Genomic DNA, 13,903 nt, shown 5'->3' with positions numbered 1-13,903 from the left:
TTTATGAATCCGACTACTAAGTAGAATTGAATTGTATTTGTTCTTTTGTGGACTGATTTCACTTAGCATGTCTTCCAGGTTCATTGATGTTTTCGCGTGTATCAAAATGTTCTTTTTTTACTTTATTTTATTTTATTTTATTTATTAGAGAGAGCACGTGTTCGAGTGGAGGAGAGGCAGACAAAGGGAGAGAGAGAGAATCCCAAGTAGGTCCCGCACTGTCAGCACAGAGCCTGACTCAGGGCTCCAACCCCTGAACCATGCAGATCATGACCAGAGCCGAAACCAAGAGTCGGATGCTTAACCAACTGAACCACCCAGGCGCCCCAAAAATGTTCTACCTTTAAAGGCAGGTTTTAAAACGTTTATTTCTTTATTTTGAGAGAGAAGGGGGAGAGGGGTAGAGAGAGAGGGAGAGAGAGAATCCCAAGCAGGCACCGAGGTCAGTTAGGAGCCCAAGGAGGGCTCGATTCCACCGGCATGAGATCATGATCTGAACCAAAATCAGGAGTCGGACGCTTAACCAACTGAGCCACCCAGGAGCCCCAAATGTTCTGTTTTTTGAACACTGAATAATATTTCAATGTATGCATATATCACATTTTGTTTACCCATTCAACAATCAGTGGACACTTGGGTTGCTTCCAGATTTTCATTATTGTGAACAATGCTGCTGTGAACATGGGTGTACAAGGGTCTTTTTGAGCCCCTGCTTTCAATTCTTTGGGGTACATCCGAAGTAGAATTACTAACCTCACGGTCGTGTTTTCACTTTTTGAGGAATCTCCATACTGTTTTCCACAGCAACTGCACCGTTTTACATCCCCACCAACAGTGCACAAGGGGTGTCTCCACATCCTTGCCAACGTTATTTTTTTGGTAGTAAGCATCCTCATCAGTGTCTGAATATGTTTTGACTAAGTTTACTGTCAAACATACAATTGTCAAAATGCCAGTGCAAGACTAGGGTGGTGCAGTGATCATGAGTGACTTTGTTGGGGGTTGTTTTATTAGGGCAGATTGCTATTATTTTAGAAAATACCTTCATTTAGTATTGTAAGATGAGGCAGAGGAATTCTGGGTACTCATTTATTAGGTAATGAAAGGAACTGGCCATAGTCAACATGTCCAGGCAGGTGGAAATCTCAGGACAGGTTTCCAGGCCGTGCCCTTCTAGTTGAGTTCAAGACCAACTGACAGATGGGTCACTCAACAAAGACTCTTCTTCCAAGGTAAGAGTCATACCCTACTCTCTCCTCACCTCAGCTTTAGCTAACATCTTCCTCCGCTTGCTTGTTCATTCACTAAGTATTTCAACAAACACTGTCTCTTAAGAAGAAAGTAACTGAAGATTGGAACTTCTACTTTACTTTTTTGTGGACAAGTACTGAATTCTGCCTTCAAGAGCCCCAGCACTGTCTCCCTGTCTGCCAGGAGAGCCTGGAATGAAGTCTCCAAGGTGAGTTCCCTCTTGTCCATCCCCAAATGCTCTGCCCTGGGCACATGTCACAACCACAATCAGTTTGCTGGAAACTGAAGAAAGATATCATATGATAGGCTAGACTTTAGAAGCACTGTCAGATAACGCTGAAGGGACAATATACATAATAAAACTATGAAAAACTAGGAAAACAAAAAAGCTAAGGAAACAGTAATGACAGTAATTCCTTTTCCCTGGAAATGAGATTTAATGGCCTTTTAAATCAATGCTTAATTTCCCTATGATTTTAGTTATGTTTTGGGAAGCAGCCTTTTCTTCTCCACTTAGTGTTTAAGACACTAAGAAGTGGGAGTGCCAGGTGGCCAGCTGATGACTCTTCCCTGTCCCCGACAAAAACGCATTTCCTTCAAGGCTAAACTATAATAGCTGGGAGATTTATAACAAATTTTGAGCACTTACTCTGTGCTGGGCACTTTTAGTTCTGTGACCTCATGAAAGTCATCCAACTAGCTCTAAAGACAGACATTATTTCTGCCGACCACAGGAGCACAGAAAGAGACCTGTCTTTGAAGACCCTGGAAGGAAGTTAAAGAAAAGTTCTCCCAGGCTTTTTTTTTTTTTTTTTTTTTAAACTTCCATCTCCAATCTTCTGACTCTCTGCTCCATCATACTCATAAGAAAGGATGGGACAGAAGAGCTGTGTGTCTGCTTAGTCTTTCTACAACCCCAGAGGCTGAGTAACCTTGGAGGTTAAGTTCATGGTTAAGGAGGCTGCTCCTTTGCCCACAGATCAAAGTCAGAAAAAGATTGGGGCAAAGTCAATTTAAACATTTAAATTCATTTTCTTGTGTAGATTTCTTCTGCTCCAGACTTCTAACTTCCTCTCTACTTTAAAGACTGTTCAAAGGGCGCCTGGGTGGTTCAGTTGGATAAGCATCCAACTTCAGCTCAGGTCATGATCTCATGTCTGTGAGTTCAAGCCCCACATTGGGCATTGGGCTCTGTGCTGACAGCTCAAAGCCTGGAGCCTGCTTCAGATTCTACATCTCCCTCTCTCTCTGCCCCTCCCCTGCTCATGCTCATGCTCTGTCTCTCTCTCTCTCTCTATCAAAAATAAATAAACATTGGGGCGCCTGGGTGGCTCAGTCGGTTGAGCGTCCGACTTCGGCTCAGGTCACGATCTCGCGGTCTGTGAGTTCAAGCCCCACGTCGGGCTCTGTGCTGACAGCTCAGAGCCCGGAGCCTGTTTCGGATTCTGTGTCTCCCTCTCTCTCTGACCCTCCCCCGTTCATGCTCTGTCTCTCTCTGTCTCAAAAATAAATAAACGTTAAAAAAAAAATAATAAACATTAAAAATATTTTTTTTTTTTTTAAATAGAGAGTATTAAGAGATAAGGTTGGGTGGATTTCTGTAAACAGAGGTTTTGTTTGAGTTGCGGGGACTATGGGTGGATTGGAGTTTTCTTCTTCATTTTCCTTAATGAGATTTAACTTTTATCATGATAAAAGTATTAAAAAATCTGGGGGCGCCCGGTGGCTCAGTCAGTTGAGCATCAGACTCTTAATTTCCCCTTGGGTCATGATCCCAGGGTCATGTGATCGAGCCCCCTTGTCAGGTTCCGTGCTGAGTGTTAAGCCTGCTTGAGATGCTTTCTCTCTCCTTCTGCCCCTCTTCCCTGCTCCCGTGTCCTCCCTCTCTCGATTGTTAATTTTTTTAATGTTTACTTATTTATTTTGAGAGAGAGAGAGAGAGAGAGAGAGCATGAGTGGGGGAAGGGTGGAGAGAGAGCACGAGAGAGAATCCCAAGCAGGCTCCACGCTGTCCGTGCAGAGCCCGATGCGGGGCTCAACCCTACGGACCGTGAGATCATGACCTGAGCTGACTGAGCCACCCAGGTGCCCTATCGCTAGCTCTCTTAAAAAAAAAAAAAAAAAAAAGTATTAAAAAATCTGTATGCCCATTTAATAAATTACTCTTTATTGCTAGCATATTGAACATTTGTTGTATGGAAAAAACTCAAGGATGGCACCACCAAAACACACACATAAAAAATGAGAAGCAGTGTATTGTATAGGAAAGGGCCATTTTCTGGAGTCACACTGCTTAAGGCTAAAAATCAGTTTGCCACTTGCTAGCTGTCCCACCTTGGGCGAAGCCTAAATTTTTTGTGCCTGTTTATATATAATAGGTCATTGTAAAAATAAAAATAATCCACGTGAAGTGCTTAGGGGAATACTTGGCTTATAGCAGCACTTAGATGTTAGCTACTGGCAGCAACAGTTGAGAAGGGAATGGCTGTTAAAATCCCTGTATTTGCAAATAACATAGCTGATACTCAAAATTAAATGTCAGTCACTGCATTTGGGTGACATACCTTAGTAAATGGAAGTTGTTGATTAAACATTTTAGGATATGTGTGCACCGCATGCTACTCAAACTGCACTTAATGTGTCCCCAAATTTAATATGGAAATGTGATTGTCTCTACTCCATGCATGAACATAGTTTTAAAAGCTAACACAAACCGGAAGTTCCAAACCCAAAAAGGATCAGTTCTGTTTCTCTAAATGTCTGGGTTCCTTTTCTTTTTCAAGATTTTTCAAATTTTCGGAGCACCTGGGTGGCTCAGTTGGTTAGGCGTCCGACTTCGGCTTAGGTCATGATCTCACACGGTTTGTGAGTTCGAGCCCCGCATCCAGCTCTGTACTGACAGCTCAGAGCCTGGAACCTGCTTCGGATTTTGTGTTTCCCTCTCTCTCTGCCCCTCGCTCATGCTGTCTCTCTCTCTCTCTCTCTCAAAACTAAATAATCATTAAAAAAAATTTTTAAATATTTTTTGAAAATTTTCAGGCAATCTCTACACCCAATGTAGGACTCAAACCCACCACCCCAAGATCAAGAGTTGTAGGATTCACCCACTGAACCAGCCAGGTACCCCTGGGCTTATTTTCTAAAACAGGTTTTTCGGGTCAAATGTTTCCCAGAAACCTAAATGATAGAATGGAGATGGGAAATTCAAAGACATGAAGTTGTCTTGACTTTATGACAAATTCAACTGGCTGCCTGTCAGTCATTCAGATTTTGAGACATTTGTTCTCTCAAACATAAAATGTGAAGAACTGTTTGCTTTCTTATTTCAGAGATAGTTTAAGAAGCATATACAACTCAGAGCTTGGGGAAGAGTTTACACCTTAGACATTAGTAGTTGGTGCTACTGGGCTGCCCTTCTCACGTCATGATACATCATAAATGCCGACTCTCTGTCCTTGCTCTTCCTACGTGCTTTCTCCTCTTTATTCTCATTAATGTGTAGTTAGTTCCTAATCACATAGACTTTGGGTGTAAATCAAAGTTGAGTACGAAGAAAAGGTATTAAAACACTACCATCGCCTAATGAAGTCCTGTGAAGTGTATGTGATAGTTAATTTGTCAATTTGACTAGGCAACGGAGTGCCCAGATATTTGGTTAACCATCATTCTAGGTGTTTCTGTGAGGGTGTTTTTGGATGAGATTAACACTGAAATCAGTAGACTGAGTAGAGCATCTTACCCTCCGTAATGTGGATGGGCCTCGTCCAATCAGTTGAGGGCCTAAATACAACATAAGGTTGACCCTCTGCTGAGTGAGACAGAATTCTCCTGTCTGATGGCTTCCAAGCAGGAATATCATCAGCTATTACAGCCTAACTAACAGCCTTGGGACTTGAACTGGAACGTCAACTCTGCATATGTTGGACTTGCCAGGCTCCATAGCTGCACACGTCAGTTCCTTATAATAAATCCCTTTACATATGCATATAGCTCCTATTAGTTGTGTTTTCCAGGAGAATGCTAATACAGAACCATACCGTTATATACTGAAACTCTGCAGACAAAATTTGAGAGAATTCAAATTAGGCTTGAAAGTCAAAGAAAAAGCAGAGCTGTTCCACCAACGAAGGCCATATATAGACATATTCTTGAGTCTCAGGTATTTACAGCGGGATCAAAAATACATGGAGTACTTTCCAACACACATCACTTTCTAGTGGTTTCCCACTTATTCCTACCTGCAGCCTTGGGGATTATTTGGCTTTAATAAATGAGTCACTTACATAGCTGAAGCCTCTTCCTATACAGTGAACCAAGATGGCAGAGGGAAAAAGGCACTGAGGTTCACTCCCTTGGGCAATCTGCCACTGGATCTTACAGAATACCATGGAGATTTCTACATCTTCCAACCATAGCCTTAGATCATGTCAAAAGCAGACTATTGCTTACAAATGAACAGCAACACACAGGAAAGGCCTCCTGTTAGATGGGACAGAGTTCTGAGGACAGAAGACAGACCACGCAAAGAAGAGTTAACTCTGGAGATGACAGGAAAAAATGAGGACCCCAAACATATCTTAGCAATAGCTAGGGCAAATGAATTGGGGAAATCATCTTGGGAGTAATTCTGGCTCATTAGCAGTAACGAAAGGGCAAACCGTCACTTACTGTGGTGGGGCCTTCCTTGACCTGTGATCTCTTTTTCTCTATTTGTTTGGTCACTCAGTTATTCTGTTCAAAGTCCAAAACCAGGGCAGTCACAGGTCCACAGCTCTGTTCTCAGCCCTTCCTTGGGTCTCTTAAAAACACTCCACAGGACATGCTTATGTTTTCGTTCTGTCCAAAAACCAGCTGAGTGGTTGGAGGGGCATCTTGTCTCAAATATGGAAAGTTCTCTAGGGAAGGGCTACAACAATATCCATGTTCCTAGCAATTGTACCAACATGTAGCATCCCAATGACAGGATATAATTATTTTTAGTATAATTCTAATTCTAATTCATGTAAACATCTCCGTCTTTTTAAAAAATCTTAGTTGATTTCCCTTTTCTTTATGGATAGGACATACAGAGGAATTAGTTACATTTCAATTTCTTCTTTAATTAGTTTCAGCCCTTTAATGTTCACCACTTAAGAAAAAAATCCAGAAGGACTGGCAGGCCAGCCTCGAGCAATGCTTGAAAAAGCAGGTAACTCTTGAGTCAGCACATGGGAAAAGAAAACATATTCAATGTTTTTTGTTGTTTTTTTTTTTTTATAATGGTCACATTTCCAAGCAGTATTTGGAATGTTACATCAAGTACTGAATTGGTATTAGGCGATGGATACCTGTAAATTAATAGACAGAATAAACATTTACCTACGTTTTTTAAAGGTGTTTAAAAAATAAAATCTCCACTTCCACAATACTCTTGAATTATTCATCAGTATAAAATGGCACTTTAACAAACTCACTTCAAAGGAGAATAACTACCATGAATACAAGACTTATTTCACCTTTATTTGTGACTTTGCAGAGGTTCAAACCGGCAAATGATAATCAATTTTCTTTTCACATAAAGGGAATTAGTTACTCCACTAATACCTTCAGAATCGTTGTAATAAAAACCCATTATTTTAAAAGGGTAATACAAAAGAGAACTTCACGGTCTTAAGAGACTATGCACAAGTGATAATACTTGGTATTAAAAACCAACCAACCAACCAACCACTGAAAGTCTGGCTCCCATTCTCTTTCTGATATTTGGCCTCTGATCATTCTCTTAAGACAGTAGTTTCCAAAGTCTGGTGTATATTAGAATCACCTGGAGAGCTAACAGAGCACAGGGGTGCCCAGGGGCATTTATATAGGGAATGCCTGGGTCTGTACATCTTTACCAAACTCCCCAGTGATGCTTTCCAAACCAGGCTAGTCAAATTATCCGGGTAGCTTTGAAAAACAACAAATTCCCAGGCTCCACCCCAGGAAATTTTGATTCAGTGGGTTTGAGAAATCTTAAAACATAAAATAAACACCTTATTTAAAAAAAATGTTTTTTTAAACAAACTTCCCAAGTGGTTCTGATTGGTCAGATTTGGGAGTTGCTTACTTAGGATGCTTACTTATCTAAATAAGTGTCTTTCAAAAAATTCTAGGCCTCTGAGTTCATTAAGAATATTCATAACTTTGGGTAAGTTATAAATCACCATCCTGTGAGAATTTAACAAATTAAGCTGTCTAGAAGTGATTTGATACTAAAAACTCTACCCGATTTAGCACTTAAATTACTTAAAGATTTTCTGTCTATCTACTCAGTCCCCTCAGGCAAAGGTCTGTACATAAAATTTGTTTCTTAAGGCTGTTAAGTGCTAGGCACCCAAAGTGCTCAGAAGCAAGTTGCCCCACAGGATTTTGTTCTATTAACCTTTCCCTCTTCCATTCAGACTCCCCGAGCCGTGCGGAACAGACCTATTTCAGGGCACCATGGCCAACTGATGTCATGTGCAGTGTTACACGTCAGGACACCAACCCAGAATACCTGCTAACCCCGCTCCCACCCCGCTGGTAGTGAGATACTGAAAAACTCTAACGTGACAATTGATTCCTTTGGGGGAAAGAAATGCTCTCACCACACACAATAAGTAGTTTAAAAGCTTGACTATTCTTGAAGCCAAGGTAAGAGAAAGCCAGTTATGACTTTAGAAGCTTCAAAAATACAGTGACTTTTGCGTTACCTCCTGTAGCCCCAAACCCATGGATATCCAGCCGCACTCCTGTGCATCTTGGAATCAGAGGTTGAAATTCAAAGTCCAAGACAGGAAGAATCTGACAGCGATAACCTACGATGAATTTGGGAAATGCCCTTTGCTCTCATTTTCCTCGAAATCTGAAGTCCTATCAGGTTGAGATATCAACATACATCAAATGGGAAAATGAACGTGAAAAACAGGTGGGGATTCTGATCACAGGTGCCGATTTCCAACGCTTCCCACAAAATCCCGGATCCCAAATGGAGAGATAAGATGAGCTTTCTTACACAGAAGGTGCCAACTGAGTCACGGCAGCCAGCAGCGAGTGGGAGCCCACCTGTGAGAGATGCAGAGATGCATTTGAGTCCCAGGCTTTCCTTAGTGATGATGGTCCTTCCAGGACAGCTGGCAGGAGACAGTTCAAATGCACATGAGATTGCTGGGTGGGCAACCAAGGGAAAGGGATGAAGAGACCTCCTGACAGTGGGAGGGAAACAAGCCAAAAACTACTAGCAGCACGCCCAGCTGGAGGAGGGCTTGGTCTGCAGATTGATGTAGTCCCCTTGGGTGGACAAAGACATATCTTCTCTGGAATTGCTCATCATCTTTTCAATGAGGACTCTAAAAAACAAATAAAAATCCTGATAAACTGGGTGGAGGAAAGGGAGGAATGGCATACAACTGTCTGCCTTATCACCAGATGGCATTCGGTAAAGCCACAACCTTAAATGCCCCTTTGTCCCCAGTTATCTCAGGAGAAAGGACAGCATCCCTGACCTTCCGAAGCTGGGATTCCAGCAGCTCAGTCTGTTCTTGTTCGTTCAGAAACAAGGAAAGAGGGTCCAAGGCAGGGAGCGGCGGCAGAAGACAGGTAAATCTGTGTGTCTAACCCCAGAACAACATGAGCTACTCACCTCATGGCCTCGTTAATATTTTTGTTCTCCTTGACCGATGTTTCTGTCCAACCTGTGAAACCATTCTCTTTACTGAACCGGTCAACTTGGTCTCGGCTCACTGCCCAGGGGGACAGATCACACTGGCAACGAGAGTACATAAAAGGCAACACCATAAACTTCCTGAGAGTAGGAACACTGCTCAGATAGTTGCGGATTTAAAACCTTTCCACCAATGGCTAAGAGCACCAGCATCTAAAATCTAGTCAACATTCTCCCCAAAGAAAGTCCCAGCATCCCTTGAAAAGAGGTAGAGATGATTTTGAGATGATTTGAGAAGGGGAAATGGATGCCTGGAATCAGAGAGCATTTTAGACATGCTTACTCTCTGACCACAGAGAGAGGCCAGGGGCCATTTTCCTAGATTAACCACATACTTTGTTGGCCAAGAGCAGGCAGGGCACGGGCTCTCCATTAGGCAGCGTGAGCTTGCTGTCCAAGTCCTGTTTCCATCTCTGGCTGTTGGTGAAGGTTGTGGCGTTGGTGACATCGAACATAATAACACAGGCGGAGGCATCCCGATAGTATAGTCGTGTCATGGAGGTGAAGCGCTCCTGCCCTGGGAGGAAAGAAGGGAGCTGTTGAAAACGTGATGCTAACAACTAGTCTCAACCCCCCCCCCCCATACCCTGCCCTTCGTGTCTTCACTGTGGGGGGACAGGGCAGTAGGCACTGTGGCCGAGTCCAGATTCTGTACCCAGACCGCCCAAGTCCAAATCCCCGCTCTGTCATTTCCTATCTGCATGACTTTGGCCAAGTCAAGCTTTCAGCGCTTCAGATTTCTCATCTGCAGAGCGGGGATAAAAACAGTAGCTTTGATCACAGGGTTGCTATGAGGATTAACAAGTCATTGAATCTAAAATGCTGAGGAAAGTGCTTGGTATACAGTAAAAGTCAGCTATTATTATTATTGTCTCTATTTTCTGGGGATCTGGTTTCTCACCAAGGTCAGCGGAAACGCTGGAAAAAGCACCCTCCGTCTGCTGTGAGAGCGCCCACCTATGGTCTGGAGAATCCACCACCCTGCCAGCTGCTCCACCCACAGAGAAAAGGCCCTACGTTTATCCAGGGCAAAACACCTACAGAAAACATCTACAGCGACTCATCTTATGTACCCTCTGAACGACCCAGTCATTCTGGTTCCAGAAAAGCCCTTCTGGGATTGCTACCCCACTTTTTCTGAGGGCTTGCTGATTCAACCAAAATTTCTTCCTTTGTTCCTAATGCATCTTTGCAGCCTACCTGCAATATCCCACAGCTGGAGCCGCACCACCTCTGAGTCAGACCACTGGAGAACCTTCAGAGCAAAATCCACTGAAAATACACGTAGAATCGAATAAGATTTACCTTTAAAAAACCCGTGAACAAACCCGGATCAAATGTGCAGTTTCAACTAGAGACACCCAACTCTAATCCTTTCTATTTACTTTTCAGCTCTCAATGGGCTGAGATGAGTCCACCACACCTATGGAACAGACAATTCTTTTTTTTTTTTTTTAACATTTATTATTATTTAAAAAAAATTTTTAAGTGTTTATTTTTATTTATTTATTTTTTTTTTGAGAGAGAGAAAGAGAGAGAGTGCGCGGGAGGGGCAGAGAGAGAGGGAGACACAGAATCCGAAGCAGGCTCCAGGCCCTGAGCTGTCAGCACAGAGCCCGATGAGGGGCTCGAGCCCATGAACTGTGAGATCATGACCCGAGCTGAAGTCAGATGCTTAACCGACTCAGCCACCCAGGCACCCCTATTATTATCTTTTTAAGTAAACCCTACCCCCCAACATGGGGCTTGAACTCACAACCCCAAGATCAAGAGTCACATGCTCTTCTGACGGAGACAGCCAGGTGCGCCTGGCACAGACAATTCATAACCACTCTCTGAAGGGGTCTTCGGCTTTTATTCTCTCAACAAACTCATCGATTTGTTACTACATCTCTCAGGCTGGGGGACAGGAGGGTGGGAGCAATTGTGAAAACCATTCCTGATCTCAAACTACACAGTTTCTGGGAGGTCTAGGGGGTTTCCTTAGGGATGATCGGGCAAAAGGGGGAAATGAGGTAAATGTGGGTAGCTTTTGCATCTTCCACATTCAATTTCACTGTTGGTTTCTAATCCGATTGCATTACGAGGAGAACACACCCGGGGGGAGGGGGGAATTCTATACCCTCCATAAGGCCCTAGGAATTTGGGGCAGGAATGGGCTAAAGTGCAGGGGTCCCAGAGGATTCCCAGGAAGAAGAAAGACCCCGCATGGATGATGCTTTAAGAGCAGTGCTGGAGTCTGTAGATGCTGAGACTCCAGGAGCTAAGCCTGAAAGAGTCTGCCAGGGGGCCAAAGCCTTTTGATAAGGAGAGAAAATGAATAATTTCCCAGATTTGGAGATACATTTTCCCGCATCTGTGACAGAAATGAAAGCCAGGGGAAATTTAGAATAATTACTGAAAAAAAAAATATAGCCGGAGCCAATTATTCTTTACTAAAGGAAAACCAGAGCAATTGCTAAAAACTAATTAGCGAAATATTTTTTTTTAAGTTTTATTTTTATTTATTGATTTTGAGAGAGGGAGAGAGAGCACGGGTGCAGGAGCTCACAAGTTGGGGAGGGGCAGAGAGGAGAGACAGAATGCCAAGCAGGCTCTACACCATCAGTGTAGGTGAGATCACGACCTGATCTGAGAAGGAGTGGAACGCTTAATCGAGTGGGCTACCCAGGCATCCCTGTATTTTTAACCAAATCCATGAAATAGGGGACCTCATATTATTTAGGAGTTAGGGGGCAAAATGGTCAGGAAATAGTTTTTGAAACTTTAAACCCTAAATTTCGGGGCACCTGCGTGGCTCAGTCAGTTAAGCGTCTGACTTCAGCTCAGGTCATGAGTTCGAGTCCTGCCTCGGGCTCTGTGCTGACAGCTCAGAGCCTGGAGCCTGCTTTGGATTCTGTCTGTCTGTCTGTCTCTCTCTCTCTCTCTCTCTCTGCCCCTCCCCCACTCGCACTCTGTCTCTCTGTCAAAAATAGATGAACATTAAAAAAAATTTATAAACCCTAAATTTTGCTGGATGTTCTCAAGGAGGATGTTTTAATGGTAGTGTTAATGCTTGTTAATTTTTTTAAATTCCATAATGGACACCAGCACCCATCTTCAGTATTTACATTAGTGCAGGGTTTTTCCTTAAAAAAAAAAAAAAAAAAAAGAGTTCTCTTAATGTAGATAAATGAATAAATGTTGTGTTACTTGTGTTACTCTCCCCCTTCACCAGCTGTTCCCAGCTAAACACCTTCTACCTAACACAAAGGCAGTTCTCCCTCTGAGGGGAAAAAAAAAAGTTGAGTCCAAAGCCTGTCCCTAGAAACAAATGAATGACCTCCTTTGTGTTCCCTTCCTTTTTCACCTCCCCGGTTTGAGAGAAAAAGGGGTGGAAAGAGAGGCCAGATAATCCATATATTTCAGATTTCCTAAAGAATTTCTAGGTTGCCTTTATTTAAGCACTCCATGGACAAACATACACACCGCTTACCAGCCTGGATAAGCATCCGACTGTGGGGGCCAGGGGCCCTCCCAGGTAGGCACCCCCAAACAAAGCTGGGATTCTAGGGGCGCCTGGGTGGCTCAGCCTTAAGGTGAAGCATCCAACTCTTGATCTCAGCTCAGGTGATGATCTAGCAGTTCTCTGAAGGGGGCTCTGCGCTGACAGAGGGAGCCCGCTTGGGATTCTCTCTCTCCCTCTCTCTCTGCGCCTACCCTGCTCTGTCTCTCTCAAAGTAAATAAATTTTTAAAAATTATTAATCACACACACACACACTAGCATCCTTTAAGGCCAGATTAAACACCTTTCTGTTCCTTCATCAGCTGCCTGGAACTCCTGGGAGAGGCAGGCCAAGAGCCCCAGCCGGCACCCAACCGGGCCTCCCAGGTAGGAGGAGTGGGGGTGGGGGTCCCAGCGGCCTCTGCTGATGACACGAATTTGCCCATGACCGCCTGGAAGGTTGCAGGAGACCGGAGTTCACAGTTCCCGGGGGGGAAACGCAACAATTGCGCATTTTCTCATCCACCCTTCCCCATTCCTCCTCTTCACACCTTCGCCCAATCTCTTCCCCGGCAGTCAGCTCAGGCTGGGTGAACCTCACTGGGGAAACCCAAGAGAAACGTGCAAATCAAACACCGGGCAGTTACTCGCTCCAAGATCCCAGACACCTACTTCCTGACGGAGGAAGGGCCTTGAGGGCTCGAAGCCCCCGGCTCCCCACCCGCAGGGGTCCGTCCCGCCCCCGCGGCGACGTCTCACCTCCCACCGTGGACTTGTAATGTTTGTTGAAGCTGTCCTGGGAGTATCGCTGCACCAGGGACGTCTTGCCCACCGCGGCGTCCCCCACCACCAGCACTTTGAACAGGTGATCGCGTCCGCCCATGGCTGGCGGGCTGGACTGGTGAGGGAGGCGGCCAGTGGAGTGGGGGGGGGGGGGGGGGGAGTCGCTTGTTTTAACTCCTTCGGTTCCGGACCCCCACAAACCGAAGACCGCCCGCTGGAGCGGCTCTGAAGAGAAAGCAAAAAGGGAAACTTTGCACTCAACCTAGACGCGCTTCCTCCCCGTGCGGCCGCAGCCTGGGTGGGGCGCAGGGCGCGAGTTCCGAGCCCCCGGGCTGTTCGCACCTTCCCCAACCCCCTGACCCCCCCGCACCGGGCTGCCCAGAAACTGGACGGGACCCAGCGGTGCCTCGCCCACGGGGACTTCCCCGGAGCAGCACCAGCGGGAGAACCCGGGCTAGCGCTTACACGGATGGGGCCAGACGACGGGGGCCCTCCCCGCCCTGCACAAACCAAATTCCGGGCAAGGAGCTGCTCACACTTAGACCCCGGGGACCCTGGACCGCCTAGGGCGGCGCGGGGCCCCTTGTCTTCCTCCGCACGCGTCACGTGCAGGGCGGCTTGGGGCACTACATTCCCCAGCTTACCTCGAGGCGAAGAGAAA

General features: G+C 45.0%; 1 protein-coding gene across 5 annotated transcripts; it reads right to left on the bottom strand.

The window, feature by feature from the left end:
* Positions 1–6,729: 6,729 nt before the first annotated feature.
* Positions 6,730–13,903, bottom strand: RAB29 (RAB29, member RAS oncogene family). 5 transcript variants are annotated; one of them, XM_015069954.3, is made up of 6 exons: positions 13,887–13,903; positions 13,219–13,467; positions 10,175–10,246; positions 9,310–9,491; positions 8,894–9,015; positions 6,730–8,600 (listed from the first exon to the last, which is right to left on the bottom strand). In XM_015069954.3, the coding sequence occupies exons 2-6, from the start codon at positions 13,340–13,342 to the stop codon at positions 8,489–8,491; spliced, it is 612 nt and encodes a 203-aa protein (XP_014925440.1). In that variant the 5' UTR covers positions 13,343–13,467; positions 13,887–13,903; the 3' UTR covers positions 6,730–8,488. The 5 variants fall into 5 exon arrangements, with proteins under 5 accessions (XP_014925440.1, XP_014925438.1, XP_014925439.1 ...); XM_015069952.3 differs by lacking the exon at positions 13,887–13,903 and adding an exon at positions 13,753–13,877; XM_015069953.3 differs by lacking the exon at positions 13,887–13,903 and adding an exon at positions 13,779–13,871.

Source organism: Acinonyx jubatus, chromosome E4 (assembly GCF_027475565.1).
Source record: "Acinonyx jubatus isolate Ajub_Pintada_27869175 chromosome E4, VMU_Ajub_asm_v1.0, whole genome shotgun sequence".
NCBI classification, from domain to species: Eukaryota; Metazoa; Chordata; class Mammalia; order Carnivora; family Felidae; genus Acinonyx; species Acinonyx jubatus.
The sequence above is the reverse complement of the archived record's forward strand: the minus strand, read 5'-3'. Positions and strand labels throughout refer to the sequence as shown.

Excerpts from the sequence above, each read along its gene's own strand:
- RAB29 (XM_015069954.3), bottom strand. The coding sequence starts at position 13,342 with ATGGGCGGACGCGATCACCTGTTCAAAGTGCTGGTGGTGGGGGACGCC. Across the intron at positions 10,247-13,218 it reads TTACAAGTCCACGGTGGGAG|TGGATTTTGCTCTGAAGGTT; the intron begins GTGAGACGTCGC and ends GTGTATTTTCAG. Across the intron at positions 9,016-9,309 it reads GCCTGCTCTTGGCCAACAAA|TGTGATCTGTCCCCCTGGGC; the intron begins GTATGTGGTTAA and ends TCTCGTTGCCAG.